Source organism: Euleptes europaea, chromosome 12 (genome assembly GCF_029931775.1).
Source record: "Euleptes europaea isolate rEulEur1 chromosome 12, rEulEur1.hap1, whole genome shotgun sequence".
Lineage (NCBI taxonomy): Eukaryota > Metazoa > Chordata > Lepidosauria > Squamata > Sphaerodactylidae > Euleptes > Euleptes europaea.
The window spans coordinates 9,215,011-9,228,873 of NC_079323.1; the positions used below are offsets into that span (position 1 = coordinate 9,215,011).

Below are 13,863 nucleotides of genomic sequence, written 5' to 3' on the forward strand. Positions count from 1 at the left end.
CTGGGCATGGAGTAGGGGTCACTGGGGGTGTGTGGGGGAGGTAGTTGTGAATTTCCTGAATTGTGCAGGGGATTGGACTAAATGACCCTGGTGGTCCCTTGCAACCCTTATGTTTCTATATCAATTATTTTCTTCTGCTTTCTAGACAACCCTGGTAATAGCATCTTCCACAGTGGGGATGCTATTGCTTACAAAACAAGCCAATTTGGCTGCTAACTCTGCTGCCACACAGAGAGAAATGAATGCCCCCTCAATACGCCTGCCCTCTTAGCCTTTGCCCCTTCAATAAACCACAAGATTAATTTGCAGCTGAAAGGAATTCACACATTAAACAACAATCCTATGATAATGGACACTCCAAGCACAGAGAAGGTGTGTTCAAGCGATTGCATAGAGACAGCAGGCAACTTAATGCTGAAGTGGCAATTCAAGGAATCAAGACCCAAAGTTAGAAGCTTCCAGATGCCTCTCAGGACCTGTTGGCAAAGCATATTCGAAATGGGACCACGTCATTTCCTACCTGTTGCCTTACATATCAACAGTGTCCGTACATCTAGAGGAATCTGAATTAATGGTATGTATGTGCAAGTGAAAAATGGGTAAAACCTATGCAAGCTCTCCAGGGAAGGGAGGACGAGAATTTTCACCTGCATAAACACAGCCTATGTAGTCACAGGTTAATTCACTTTCTAGAAAGGGTGTGACATTCAAAGACTAAATGGCAGGATATCGCGAGCTACCAAAAACTCTTAAGCGCAGCTGCTAATGATGCTTCCTTTCCAATCCTTGTATTGGAAGAATTTGTATTTCAGGGCTTAGTTCTCCGTGAGCAAAAAGCCTCAAGTTGACTGTATGATGTCAAGGCAGAAATAGCAGGGATTTCTACTTCAAATTCACAGAACTTTGGAGGCAGGTTTTAAAATGGACTCTTTCTGCATTTTTTTTTTAATTAAAACATATCCCAACTGGGGAAAGATTCGCGTTCGCTTACCTCCCCAGGTCCCTCCTACTTGGGGCGCAGAGGATATAGGATGCACAGACGGATGAAACGTTGGCTGCAGGTCAAGCAGGTCATTTGGCAACTTGGATGTGCTGAAGAAAGAGGCAAGTGCAACGATCAAACGGGATTCTGGAGACACCGTCCTTCCATGAAACGTACCCAGCCCTTTGAACTGCTCTACCCATTACACACAAGGTTATGCAAGTGCTGTTATTCTAGTGCGCAAAGAGCAAGGAATGGGGTACTGCAGGGGTGTCAAACTCAATTGTTATGAGGGCTGGATGATGAAGAAGAAGAGTTGGTTTTTATATGCCGACTTTTCTCTGCCACTTAAGGGAGAATCAAACCGGCTTACAATCACCCTCCCGTCCCCTCCCAAGAGACACCCTGCGAGGTAGGTGAGGCTGAGAGAGCTGTGACTAGCCCAAGGTCACCCAGCTGGCTTTGTGTGGAGGAGTGGGGAAGCAAATCCAGTTCACCAGATTAGACCCCGCTGCTCATGTGGAGGAGTGGGGAATCCAACCAGGTTCTCCAGATCAGACTCCACCACTCCAAACCACCGCTCTTAACCTTTACACCACGCTGGATTACATATGACATGCTGGATATGACATAAATGTCACTTGGTTAGGCCGGGCCATGCCTCACCAGCCAAGATTTAGAGTGGGGGGAGTGGCTGCCTTAGCTGGCTTGCGGGCCGGATAAGAGCTCTCAAGGGACCGGATCTGGCCCGCGGGCCTTATGTTTGACACTGCTGCAGTACTGGATACAGACTACGGCTTCCTGAGAGTTCAAGCTTTTATTACAGGTCTTCCCGCCCCACCCCCAATAGCCTTTAGAAGCCTTTAGCCTTCTCCTCCCAAGACCCCGGAGAACTTCTGTCAGTCAGAGTGGACAGCCCTGAGCCAGAGATACCCATGATGTAGATTCTATATAAGGCAGAATTGTAAGTTAATAAGCCATCTCTAGATGCCAGGCTATACTTAATTACAAATCCAGATGAAGAAGAGTTGGTTTTTATATGCTGACTTTCATTACCTTTTTAAGGAGAATCAAACCGGCTTACAATTGCCTTTCTTTCCTCTCCCCACAACAGACACCTTGTGAGGTAGGTGGGGCTGAGAGAGTTCTGAAAGAACAATGAGTAGCCCAAGGTCACCCCAGCAGGCTTCATGTGGAGGAGTGGGGAATCAAACCCAGTTCCTCCAGATTAGAATCCACCGCTCTTAACCACTACGCCATGCTGGCTCTTCTAGAGAAGCGTTAAGGAGTCTGCAATATCTTGTGAATGTCCATATGGATGAGTGTCCTAAATCTTGGTCCTCACATGGCCAGTAACAATACAGGTCATGGACTACCAGAGATGGGACAAATCTCCAATAATCCATGTGCATTGTGGGCTGTTGCCCAAGTCTTCTTCTGTATTCGTGTCTTCCTTGTGCATCCATCCAGGATGCATGGCTTATTATCCCTTGGCACTAACCAACGAGTCTTATTTCTGGCTTACATCACAGCCAAAGAATTACACAATTAAAAAAAAAAACTTTACGGGACTGTTACATCTTTAAGACGCCCTCCAGCTAGAAGCAACCTTTACCAATTAGGGGTGGAGAGCAAAGACATACCTGTTTGAAGAGCTAGGTGTGGAAAAAATGTCGATGGCTGGTGTGGTCATTATGCTTCCTGCTGCATTGAACACTGGGGAGGAGGCAGTAGTTAAGGAGGTATGAGGTTTCTTTGCGAGTTCTTTTAGACGCTGTTCCTGTTGGCATGAAACAGAGCTGGTATTAGAAACCCGGAAACAAGAAGTGCTTACGTGACTGCCAAGGTTAAGCTGAACAAAGTCCAGCGCGACAGACACCAGCAAACAAATGCTGGGTTAAAAGGGGGGCATTCTTTAGGATGATAAATCAGCCACTCGCCAAATATTCATAGGCACCATCACTCTGAAGGGGGATCCTTCACAAAAAAGGGAATTTCAGTAAAGTGGGATCTCTGTTCCTACTTGTATCTGATGAAGGGAGCTTCGACTATCGAAAGCTTACAGCCTGCTATTGGACTCGACAGCGATAAAGTTTATTGTCTGCGGCCAAAGGCCATCACAATCCACCATACAAAACATTAAAATAACATTAAAACTGTCTGATCCACAAGAAACTAGTATTTAAATATGTTAAGTTCCCTGATTAAAAACAGCTTTAGCTCAGATTTTGTTAGCTGCTAAAGCAAAGAGTGATACTTTGTAGGAAACATCAGGATTGGCGTCTGATAGGAGAAAGAGCAGCTTCTCTGGATCTGGAGAAAGATTTAGGCCCTTTAGAAACCCTCCGAGAAATTTAAGTCTGGGCTCTGTGTAAAGAGGACAGAATAAGGTGTAATGAATTAGGTCCTCTGGAACGGCTCCACAAATACATGGGCGAGAAGCCCATGGTGTTTGGGAGTAACGTCCAGCTATCCAAGACGTTGGCATGATATATTGGACTAGAATCTAGCTCTTCTACTGCAGACCAACATGGCTATTCCTCTGAAACTACCTTTGGTAAAAGTGGTCAGCCCTCTGCAACATCTGATAAATCATGTCAAAAACTAGAGAACTACGGCACCTTACATCCTATATTACTGTACCACGAGCTTCTCCGGGCCTGGGACTTCTGCTTTGTATGTGCAAACTAGCCACACACTTTTCAACTTCAAACGCCATGCTCAACCACTAACAGAGCACAACCACATTACCCAGAAAACATGCGTATGCGTGTTAAGTGGCATCAAGTCACTTTTCAGTTATAGCAGCACAATGAATTTAATGACCTCCCAAACGACCCATCCTTAACAGCCTTGCTCAGGTCTTGCAAACTGAGGCCTGTGGCTTCCTTTCTAGGCTGATCCTGCATTAAGCAGGGGGTTGGACTAGATGGCCTGTATGGCCCCTTCCAACTCTATGATATGATTCTTTATAGAGTCGATCCATCTCATGTTGGGTCTTCCTCTTTTTCCTGCTGCCTTCAACTTTTCCTAGTATTATTCTTTTCCAGTGACTCTTGTCTTCTCATAATGTGGACAAACCAAAAACAGCAACCAGTGCAAGGGAAAGGTATTTAATAATTAAATTTCCCCTACGCTTTTCGTATACGCTTCCTCTCAGAGGGATCTTTAACTCAAATGTCCCAATCATTGCTAGCTTGGGACTTTTGAGTTAAGAAAGATCCCCCTGAGGAAGCATATGCGAAAAGCATAGGGGCAATTTAATTATTAAATACTTTTCCCTTGCACCAATTGCTGTATTGTTGTTTTTTGGCGGGGGGGGGTTGGTTGGTCTTCGTTAGGTTTGGTGTGGCCCTCTTTTCTTTAGTTCTTACGAAGTGACCAAAGTACAATAGCCTCAGTTTAGCAACTGTAGCCTCTAGGAACAGTTCAGACTTGATTAGATCTAGAACCTACTTATTTCTCTGAAAACCCTGTGATGGGACAATCCAGAAAACATACCTACCTTTAAAGCTTTTAAACGTGCCTGCTCTTCTTCTAGTGCGGCTTGTTTTTCCCTTTCGTCTACTTTGGTGAGTGACAGGCCGGTGCTTGCAAGGGAAGAGACTGCATTGGAGAGGGTAGTAGCCCTAGGAAAAGTTGACAGTAGGAAACCCGGCAGTTACGTACATGACATGACAGGAAAAGATGCTCGAATGATTTGTAAACAGTTACTACAAAGCAGAGTTCAACTTTCTAGACTTGAGTGATTAAAGATGGGTGGACTGTCAGTGATTTCACCGGGCTAGCCTACAGCCACACAGCCAGCTTTCCTTAACACTCTCGTTTAAATTGGGTTAATAAGCCCCAAAGGCTACAAGCTACGTTCATTAACCTTCAAAATAAAAATTTATGACTGTATTGCTCTCTATCTCTACTGCAAATGAACTGAAGGCAAGATTAGACCCACACGCACACTTCCATCTGCATTGCTCGGCAATTCTCTGCTCTGATAAGCAGCTACATCCTTCCAGAAACTAGAAGGCGGTCAGCTTAGTAAGAAAACTAATGAGTGAGGAATTTGTGACACCACTGATTGTCAGTCCAAGGGAAAGGAGAGGGACAAATGTTTGTTGAGCTAACGTGGGCAACGAAAGGTAGCGCTGAGACAGCCAAAGCTCACGCCAGTCATCTTAGATTTCGAAAAATTAGCCAGCAGCAATTCTGATGGCACTGTGCTGGAGGAGGAGGAGGAAGAAGAGGGAGGAAGAAGAGGAAGAGGGGGGAGAAAAAAGAGGAGAAGGAAGAAGAGGAAGAGGAGGAAGAAGAGTTGGCTTTTATATGCCAACTTTCTCTACCACTTAAGGGAGAATCAACCCTCCCCCTTCCCACAACACACACCCTGTGAGGTAGGTGGGGCTGAGAGAGCTCTAAGAGAGCTGTGACTAGCCCAATGTCACCCACCTGGCTTCATGTGGAGGAGTGGGGAAACAAACCCAGTTCACCAGATTAGAGTCCACCATTCCAAACCACCGCTCTTAACCACTGCATCACGCTGGCTCTCTACAGAAACTAGCAGTGTAAGCCGTCGCCACTAACACTCCTGAGGCTGCTAATGGTATCTGTCTTTTCCCCTGCAAAGGAAACCTGCTCCTCCCCAAAAAAGGCCATCTCTCTCAGAGGAAGAAGGCATGGGCTCATCCCTTTCTGCTAAGCTTTCGCAGAAGCAACAAGTGGCCACCTGAGCCATCTGCAAGAACCCCAACAACCCCAAGGCAGAGAAAACAGTGTTTCGCAGAGAGACAGTCCCGTATTAAGACCAAAACCAAGGACATTTCAGGAATCTTCAGTTGCATTACACAACATTCACTGCCAAGGATGAAGCTGTACCTGCTTGCATGAGTGGAATCTTTGATTTTCTTTCCTTCCAAGGAGGCTAAGTGCTGTTCCAAAGCATCCAAAAGACTGCTTGGGGCCTGCAAAACAAAGAATCGGTGATGCTTTTGAAATGAACAGCCAGAAGATAACCAACATCCCTGGCGCCAGGTTCGTAACTTCACACAGAATTCAGTGACAAGCAGGTGAATACAGCCAACTCTTTAATTGCTCCTAGTTCAGAAGTGTATTAGGATATTAAGCACAGTTGGTAGGTATGCATCTGTTTCAAGACAAGACAACTAATTCAAGAAGCCCTTCGAGAATTAAGAGAAAGGGCCCCAAGGAAAAAGGATATGTACATCACAAGTTCTTCTACATTCCGAGGGATGCAACTCGAATGCAGCCATATGAACATGTTAGAAGAAGAGTTGGTTTTTATATGCCGACTTTCTCTGCCACTTAAGGGAGAATCAAACCGGCTTACAATCACCTTCCCTTCTCCTCCCCACAGCAGCCACCCTGTGAGGTAGGTGGGGTTGAGAGAGTGTGACTAGCCCAAGATCCCTTTTCTTAGGTCTTCTTAAACTCCAGCTATGCTCACAGTCCACATGATAGTAAAACTCCCAATGCCTCTCTCATGTTCAAAAAGAAGAAGAAGAGTTGGTTTTTATATGCCGACTTTCTCTACCACTTAAGGGAGTCTCAAACCGGCTTACAATCATCTTCCCTTCCCCTCCCCACAACAGACGCCGTGAGGTAGGTGGGACTGAGAGAGTTCAGAGAGAACTGTAACTAGCCCAAGGTCACCCAGCTGGCTTCTCGTGTAGGAGTGGAGAAACAAATCTAATTCACCAGATTAGCCTCTGCCACTCATGTGGAGGAGTGGGGAGTCGAACCCGGTTCTCCAGGTCAGACTCCACTGCTCCAAACCACCGCTCTTATCCACTACACCACACTGGCTCTAGCGCACTATCAAAGTTGGCCAGTGAAAACGCTAATGGGTGCTACAGAGAGCAGATAGCTTGCTAGAAGTCAACGGTGTGCAAACAATGTACCGAGGAAATTTGTCTCCAGAACTTCTTAGATTGGAAACTTAGAGCTTCAAAGTAGAAGCCTTTTACCAAAAGTTCTCACCAAGCATTGTTAACTGTGAAAAAAAATCAACTGCAAATAGCTGGGCCTGAAGTTTGGGGGTGGGTGGACTAGGGCATCCCAGCCCCACTTAAAGGCACAGCAGCAACCCATGAGCGATGAACACCCAAGTCTTTTGATTGCAAAAGCCCCAAAACACATACATGCACTACAAATGCATAAAATTATCTACCTGAGAAAGATCTGGAATGTCTCCTCTGTCTATCCCCACTTGCTGTAACAACAAAAAAGATTTTAATAAGATGTAGGCCTTAACCCTTTTCAGCTAAAGACATGATGAAGACAGCACACTGAAGGCAATGCCAAGACGGTAGGGGGGGAAACACATGAACACATGAAGCTGCCTTATACTGAATCAGACCCCTGGTCCATCAAAGTCAGTATTGTCTACTCAGACCGGCAGCGGCTCTCCAGGGACTCAGGCAGAGGTCTTTCACATCACCTACTTGCCTAGTCCCTTGAAATGCTGGGGATTGAACCTGGGACCTTCTGCATGCCAAGCAGAGGCTCAGCCACTGAGCCACAGTCCATCCCTGTTTATAACCTATGAAGGTTCATATAATGCAGGGTCCATACCACAGTATGATACAGAAAATTGCTCAGAGGAAGCTATTATTCCGATATGAACAGTGCAGACTTGCAAAGAACACCGCGCTACAGCCTGCAAAGCCATTTCCTTTGTTAACCTGGCTCAAGACAGCACCATAATCCTCTGCATTTCGGGTCAAAGCCTGAGAAAGTATAAACTGGCTTAATGACAGGAGACTGCTCCTAGCTACAGCAATCATTGTTGGCCTTGATCATGTTTAGCTGTTCACCTGACCCCCAAAAGACTGGAAAGGCCATATGCAGAGTTATATTAATAAAGCAGATTTCCTGTTGAATCCCTGAAGGTAGGCTGCATATTTGGGACTGTAATCTTGGCCGAGCGGCAAGCTTGCACACACTCTCCAGATGATGTCAATGAGAACATCAATTTTCTAGTTATTCAACATGGTCTATGAGAAACCCAAGGGGCAGGAGAAAGGGGAATGGAGGATTTTATTCGTCACTGCTTCCCCCCTCCCCATCATGGATTTTCATTGAGGGAACAGGCTATGGGTAGGGAAGGTCGACCCTACTGTCAATAGATTAGGCCACTTCCTAGAATCCTAGTTTGAAGGGGCCATACAGGCCATCTAGTCCAACCCCCTGCTCTAGTCCAACCCCCTGCTCAATCAGCCTAGAGCATCCCAGACAATTGTTTATCCATCCTTTGCCTAAAAACTGCCAGTGAGGGGGAGCTCACCACCTCCCTAGGCAGCTGATTCCACTGTTGGACTATTCTTACTGTAAAAAAATTCTTTCTAATGTCCAGCCAGTACCTTTCCACCCATAATTTATACCCGTTATTACGAGTCCTATTAGCACTCGCTCTGACAGCAATTACAGTTGCAATTACAACACAAAGGTGAGATTTCAAAGCATGGAACTGAAGTGCAGTTTTGTAGTCACACAGCACAACACACAAGTTGACTCAGTACTTAGGTGTGCATCGATGCAGCAGAATTTTAGAGGTCGCCAAAGATTCATTCACATGACGTACTTCGTGGCTTATCATTTAAATGAATAATTTATCACTTACATACACAGCTGCCTTGTGTGAGATGTTCACACAACCCATCCCCAGACATAAGAACAGAAGACATGCTGGGTCAGACCAAGGCCCATCAAGTCCAGCAGTCTGTTCACACAGTGGCCAACCAGGGGCCTCTGGGAAGCCCACAAACAAGACGACTGCAGCAGCATTATCCTGCCTGTGTTCCATAGCACCTAATATAATAGGCATGTTCCTCTGATCCTGGAGAGAACAGCATGCATCATGACTAGTATCCATTTTTACCAGTAGTCATGAATACCCCTCTCCTCCATGAACATGTCCCCTCTTAAAGCCATCACCACATCCTGGGGCAGGGAGTTCCACAGTTAAGCAAGGGGTGTGAATGAGTCCACGGATCTGAACCTACATCTCACTGGCTCAAGAAGCTTGCGCTCCACTATCATTTCTATTGTCCATGTTAAGGCCAAACCAGCCAACCACCACCGCGTGTCCTGAGTGACAACTGTTCTCCGCAGATCACCAATTTTTACCTCTGCGACTTTGAGAAATTCTGAAATCCTCGTCATTCTAGTCAAGAACTTCTTATATATGTCGAGGCCTTCTTTGCACTGGTTCTTTTTCATGTCAAAGTATTTTTCTATAAGACAGCAGAATTGAAGGGAGGAGTCAAGATTATTTCCTGTTTACAGCACACAGCAGTAAGGTATTTAGGCGTTTGGGAATCAAGGATGTTTGCCAGGAAGCAAGCAGATAACCTTTGTAAGCACTCTTCACTGTAGCCAGTGGTTCCCAAACTTTTCGGGCCACCCGCCCCCTTGGTTCCACAAACTCAACCCCAGCGCCCCCTACCCTAAAAAAAGCATGATTCAAAAAAGGGGTTTGCATGATGCACTAAAGACGATAAGAACAATAAAATTTCAAAACAGTAACAATTAATTGCACATTTGTTCAAAATCAAATTAAAACTTTTTAGTTGAAATTTATTCAACAAAACTGATGAACTTGATCCAGTGCTACCAAGCTCTTCAAAGTCTGGGGGGAGAATTCTGATAGTTTCCACCAAATTTGCCAGCATGGCACAATAGCTTGATCTATTGTAAATGCGTGAACCACAGAGTTGAAGGGGCCCACCTCTAGCAACCCCCCTTCTGCCCCCTTGCCTCTTAGTGCCCCCCTAGGTAATCCCCCCCCCAGGGGGTGGTACTGCCCACTTTGGGAACCACTGCTGTAGCAAGTGCTCAGGCCCAGTATCTTTTCATGTTGGCTGTGCAGATTAATTGCAAATAACAGACACAAAATGAAGAATAGTTATGACTGATCTGAAACACGAAATTAACCTTGTAATGTTTTTCCAGGTGTTTCAATGGCAAGATGAAATCCTGTCTTAGCAAATGTTGTATTTAAGTTTTAGCGAGATGACCGGAGGTCCTCTGCAACCCTAATCCTATCGGATTGTTTACTGAATATCCCATCCTGTTGATTGCATTGACACAGTCAGTTTAATTTATCTTGAGTCCCTGTGAGAAGGGCAAACTATAAAAAACGAAAATAAAGGTATTTTATGCTGGGACTGCTTTAATGTATCAAAAATTCAGTGAAGCAAATGTTTTTCGTCTGTGTTTAAACACAGAAAATATGATACCTATCCTGCTCTTAGAGAAATCATTTTTAGCATGAGCTACCCAGGAGGGTCTAACCTGCTTGATTTAGATGGCTATCAATTTGGTACTTCCAGGGATAGTAGGTAGAGATGCCTACCCTTTTATCTCTGTCAGAAACAGTGTTTACCAGCTAAATTTCTGGTGAGACTGAGAATGGTACCAAACTTTTACTCATGATATTGGAGGGGGGGGGGGGAGAGAACGGGCCACCAGCAATGTCTGGCCTACACTACCCTTTTTCTGGAGGTTTGGAAAGCTACTCAGAATTAAAAGGGAAACTCTGACCCCAAGCCTCAATCACTTTGTGACCACATCCCTGAAGACTGAAGTTTCTTAGTGACAAAATAGTCACCTTCCCTAAATAAAATGCAGAGAAGATTGTGGTTTGGTTACGTGGTAGTTGGACACGAAGATTACAGCTCAAGGAAAAATGTCTTCCCCCCCACCCCCCGTCTCAAAGTACTGAGCCAGCTTTGTGTTTTGGCAACTGCCTATTCCTGATTATATGTAAAGTGACGCAGAAGCTTAAAAGGTACTCTTTAAAACGGTCTTGCAGGAAGTCCAGGACCAAGATTACTGTCTTGCTGACTAAGGAGGAAGAGACGTGACAAGAGGAAATATTTACCCAGCAGGTTAATAATCCCCTCATTATATGCTGCAAAGAGTCTAATGGCATCTTTGAAGAGAAGCATGAAGGCAGCATTAATTACACCGTTTGTAAGTTCGTTGCTGTTGACCTGGTGAGAACATAATAAGGAAGTTAGCAGAACTGGAAAAACATCCACGGTTATCTCTTTTCGTAACCCTATGCAAACCACACACACACACACACACGGCCACAATTTAATACAAACGGACCATAAACTTCCAAAGTATAGCCAGTGTTAACTGAAAAATGCACTTGCTGTTGGGTAGAAGAAGAAGAAGGGTTGGTTTTTATATGCCGACTTTCTCTACCACCTAAAGAAGAATCAAACCGACTTACTATCACCTTTCCTTCCCCTCCCCACAACAGACACCCTGTGAGGTAGGTGGAGCTGACAGAGCTGTGACCAGCCTAAGGTCACCCAGCTGGCTTCATGTGTAGGAGTGGGGAAACAAAACCAGTTCACCAGATTAGCCTCCAGCACTCATGTGGAGGAGTGGGGGATCGAACCCGGTTCTCCAGATCAGAGCCCACCAGACCACCGATCTTAACCACTACACTACGCTGGTAGCCAAAGTTAAATACGCATCCCTAAAGGAACCATACAGTATATGCCAACATGCTAGAAGCACAAAACCAGCGATTTCTTAAGTGCTCAACCTCAGTACTAGCACTGGAGAAATTACTACCAGTGAAGTAGTTTTGAGTAGGGGCCCTCAGCAAGCCAGGAATGAAACCAAGTTGAAAGACCATTCTCTCGGCCCACGAAGACAGCTCTTTCCCAGTTTAGCCGCTGCAATGAATCACTTACATTGAAATCAAGGAGAGCATCCATTTGGTTTTGTATGATTGGTACAGTTTTCAGGAGTTTCTCTGTATTCATTGTCCTCATCACTCCGTCAGCCCTGATACGGAGAAAACGGGAGAAATTGAGAATCAGGAAAGGTGGTGCTAGTCCTGCAATTGTAGTATTTACATATTAATGCTCCTGTACAGTCCAGCCTTTTTCCTGTGTCCATGCATGGATAGCATAGTCAGTAGGATCATGGGAGGCCTGCTGAGAGTCCTTGTATCCTTCAAGAGTTTTTCTATTCCCCTTCTAACGGTTTTCAAGGCACCAGCCTGATTTCGACCCTGACAGCTACAAAGCAGGTTGCCTGCTTAAACTTGCTCAGCATGAATTTGCATATGTATATTAGCTATCTTTAGGCAGTTGCTATTGTTTCTTTTCTGCAGAAGGCTGCATTTCCAGAACCATCACTGAAAGTCAAGACTAGTTTCTAGGAAGACAAGCAACTTGAAATATAAAACACATACACATTAAGATCTTTCAAGTTAGTGTGACATTTGCTGATTCCAAAGTCATTAGATAACTTTTTGGTGATTTTTTTCTGCTTTAAAACCTATTACCTAAATGCAAAGCATCGAGAAGTAGTAGAATTCCTGTAGTTACCGGCATGATTTTCGCAAAGCTTAACGTTGCTGCTTTCAATATTCCATTTTTTGACTGCACAGAACATTAAAGTCAGATCTATAAACCTCTCCCAGCACAAGATGTAGTACTTTATCTAAAGAAAGTCACATGGGGATTATTTCACCTCAGAAGACACATACCGGAAACAAGTCTAATCATTATTTTATACCCTGCCTTCATGGATAACAAAGGCCCTCTAGATAGTTAGCAAAGTGCCTTGTAATGAAAAAAGAAAAGCTTTTAACTTCCCTCAAAGCATTTCTTTAAGTATATTACTATCAAGCAAGCTGTACTGTGTTCTTGCTTCAACTAGACTTTTTTTTTTTTTTTTTAAACTACATTTAGGGAGGTTCTAGTCTTCCACTGTAATGAACATGTATATATGTATAACTTTAATTCAGACAGTATTTGCCATTTCGTCCCCACAGAAGAATTACAGGGCATCTGAGGTGGAATCTGTTTTTTTTTTACCAGATTAGATCATTTGGCCTTCTGCCTATGACCGGCGTGGGTCTTCCCCACCTTTAGGAAATTATATTTTATCAGGGTCTCAGGCAGGTCTTTCACATTATCTACTTGCCTGGTCCCTTTAACTGGAGATGCCGGAGATTGAACCTGGGACTTCTGCATGCCAAGTAGATGCTCTACCTCTGAGCCATGGTCCCTCCTCATGATACCTTCTAGCAGGCTACCTTTCCCCTTCAACCCATCCACTGAAAAGCTTCTGCTGCCCATCTTGCAGGAGCTTTAAAAAAAATAAAATAACAAGAGCCGAAATTTGGAGAGTATGCACATTTTGACAAGATTTGTTTAGAAGAAGCTCCCTAATTCCATTTGAAGCACACACCTGAAAAACAGCGGAATCGGCACCACTTCAGCGAACTAACTCACAAGGCCCTTGTTTTCCCAAAAGGAAACTCTTGTTGTGTGCGCACAAATGATCAAAGCAATTGAGGAGCACGTCATCTGACCACAAAGTAGAACCTGGAAGCCTTGGGAATCAGTACTTCCTGCTGGTCAATGTATTATCACTACTGTTATTTCACAAAGGCCACACACAAATTCCAAGTGAGTTATTGGAACAACACACAGACAGCAAAACAAGATTTCAGTGCGGCTCTTACCCTCGTTTTACTTTTGTGAAGTCAAACGCTACTTGTCTATAAGAAACTGCTTTTTCATTCAGATATCTGCTATACCGCCTGATAAACGTTGACATATCATACCCTAGAGGGAAAAGGCGAGGGGAAAAAGGTTAACTCACTTTTGCATGAAGGATAATGAGCAAACACTAAAAGCAATCATCACGTTAGAAAGTTTTGATTCTTGAGCGTCAGTTTTGAGGCAATTAAAAGCACTGAGACATCTATAACAAGAGCCTTAAGAACAGTTTTAGAAACCGTGCCCAGTCCCTTTCCTGTTGCCTTATGCCCAAATTAGAACCGGCACACCTCTTTCCACCTTCTTCCTGCCACCACCCCTGCATGGGTG

The 13,863-nt window shown here is 44.5% G+C and overlaps 1 protein-coding gene across 3 annotated transcripts in view; it reads right to left on the minus strand.

Annotated features, from left to right (window-relative positions):
• PICALM (phosphatidylinositol binding clathrin assembly protein) overlaps window positions 1-13,863 on the minus strand; it is a 91,580-nt gene that overhangs the window by 35,988 nt on the left and 41,729 nt on the right. For all 3 annotated transcript variants that reach the window (XM_056858078.1, XM_056858076.1, XM_056858075.1), the window contains exons 4-12: window positions 13,497-13,599; window positions 11,710-11,803; window positions 10,878-10,989; window positions 9,122-9,228; window positions 7,164-7,205; window positions 5,852-5,937; window positions 4,488-4,611; window positions 2,626-2,762; window positions 992-1,092 (exon numbers count right to left, since the gene is read on the minus strand). In XM_056858078.1, the coding sequence (XP_056714056.1) occupies window positions 992-1,092; window positions 2,626-2,762; window positions 4,488-4,611; window positions 5,852-5,937; window positions 7,164-7,205; window positions 9,122-9,228; window positions 10,878-10,989; window positions 11,710-11,803; window positions 13,497-13,599 (906 nt within the window). The remainder of the gene's footprint in view (window positions 1-991; window positions 1,093-2,625; window positions 2,763-4,487; window positions 4,612-5,851; window positions 5,938-7,163; window positions 7,206-9,121; window positions 9,229-10,877; window positions 10,990-11,709; window positions 11,804-13,496; window positions 13,600-13,863) is intronic.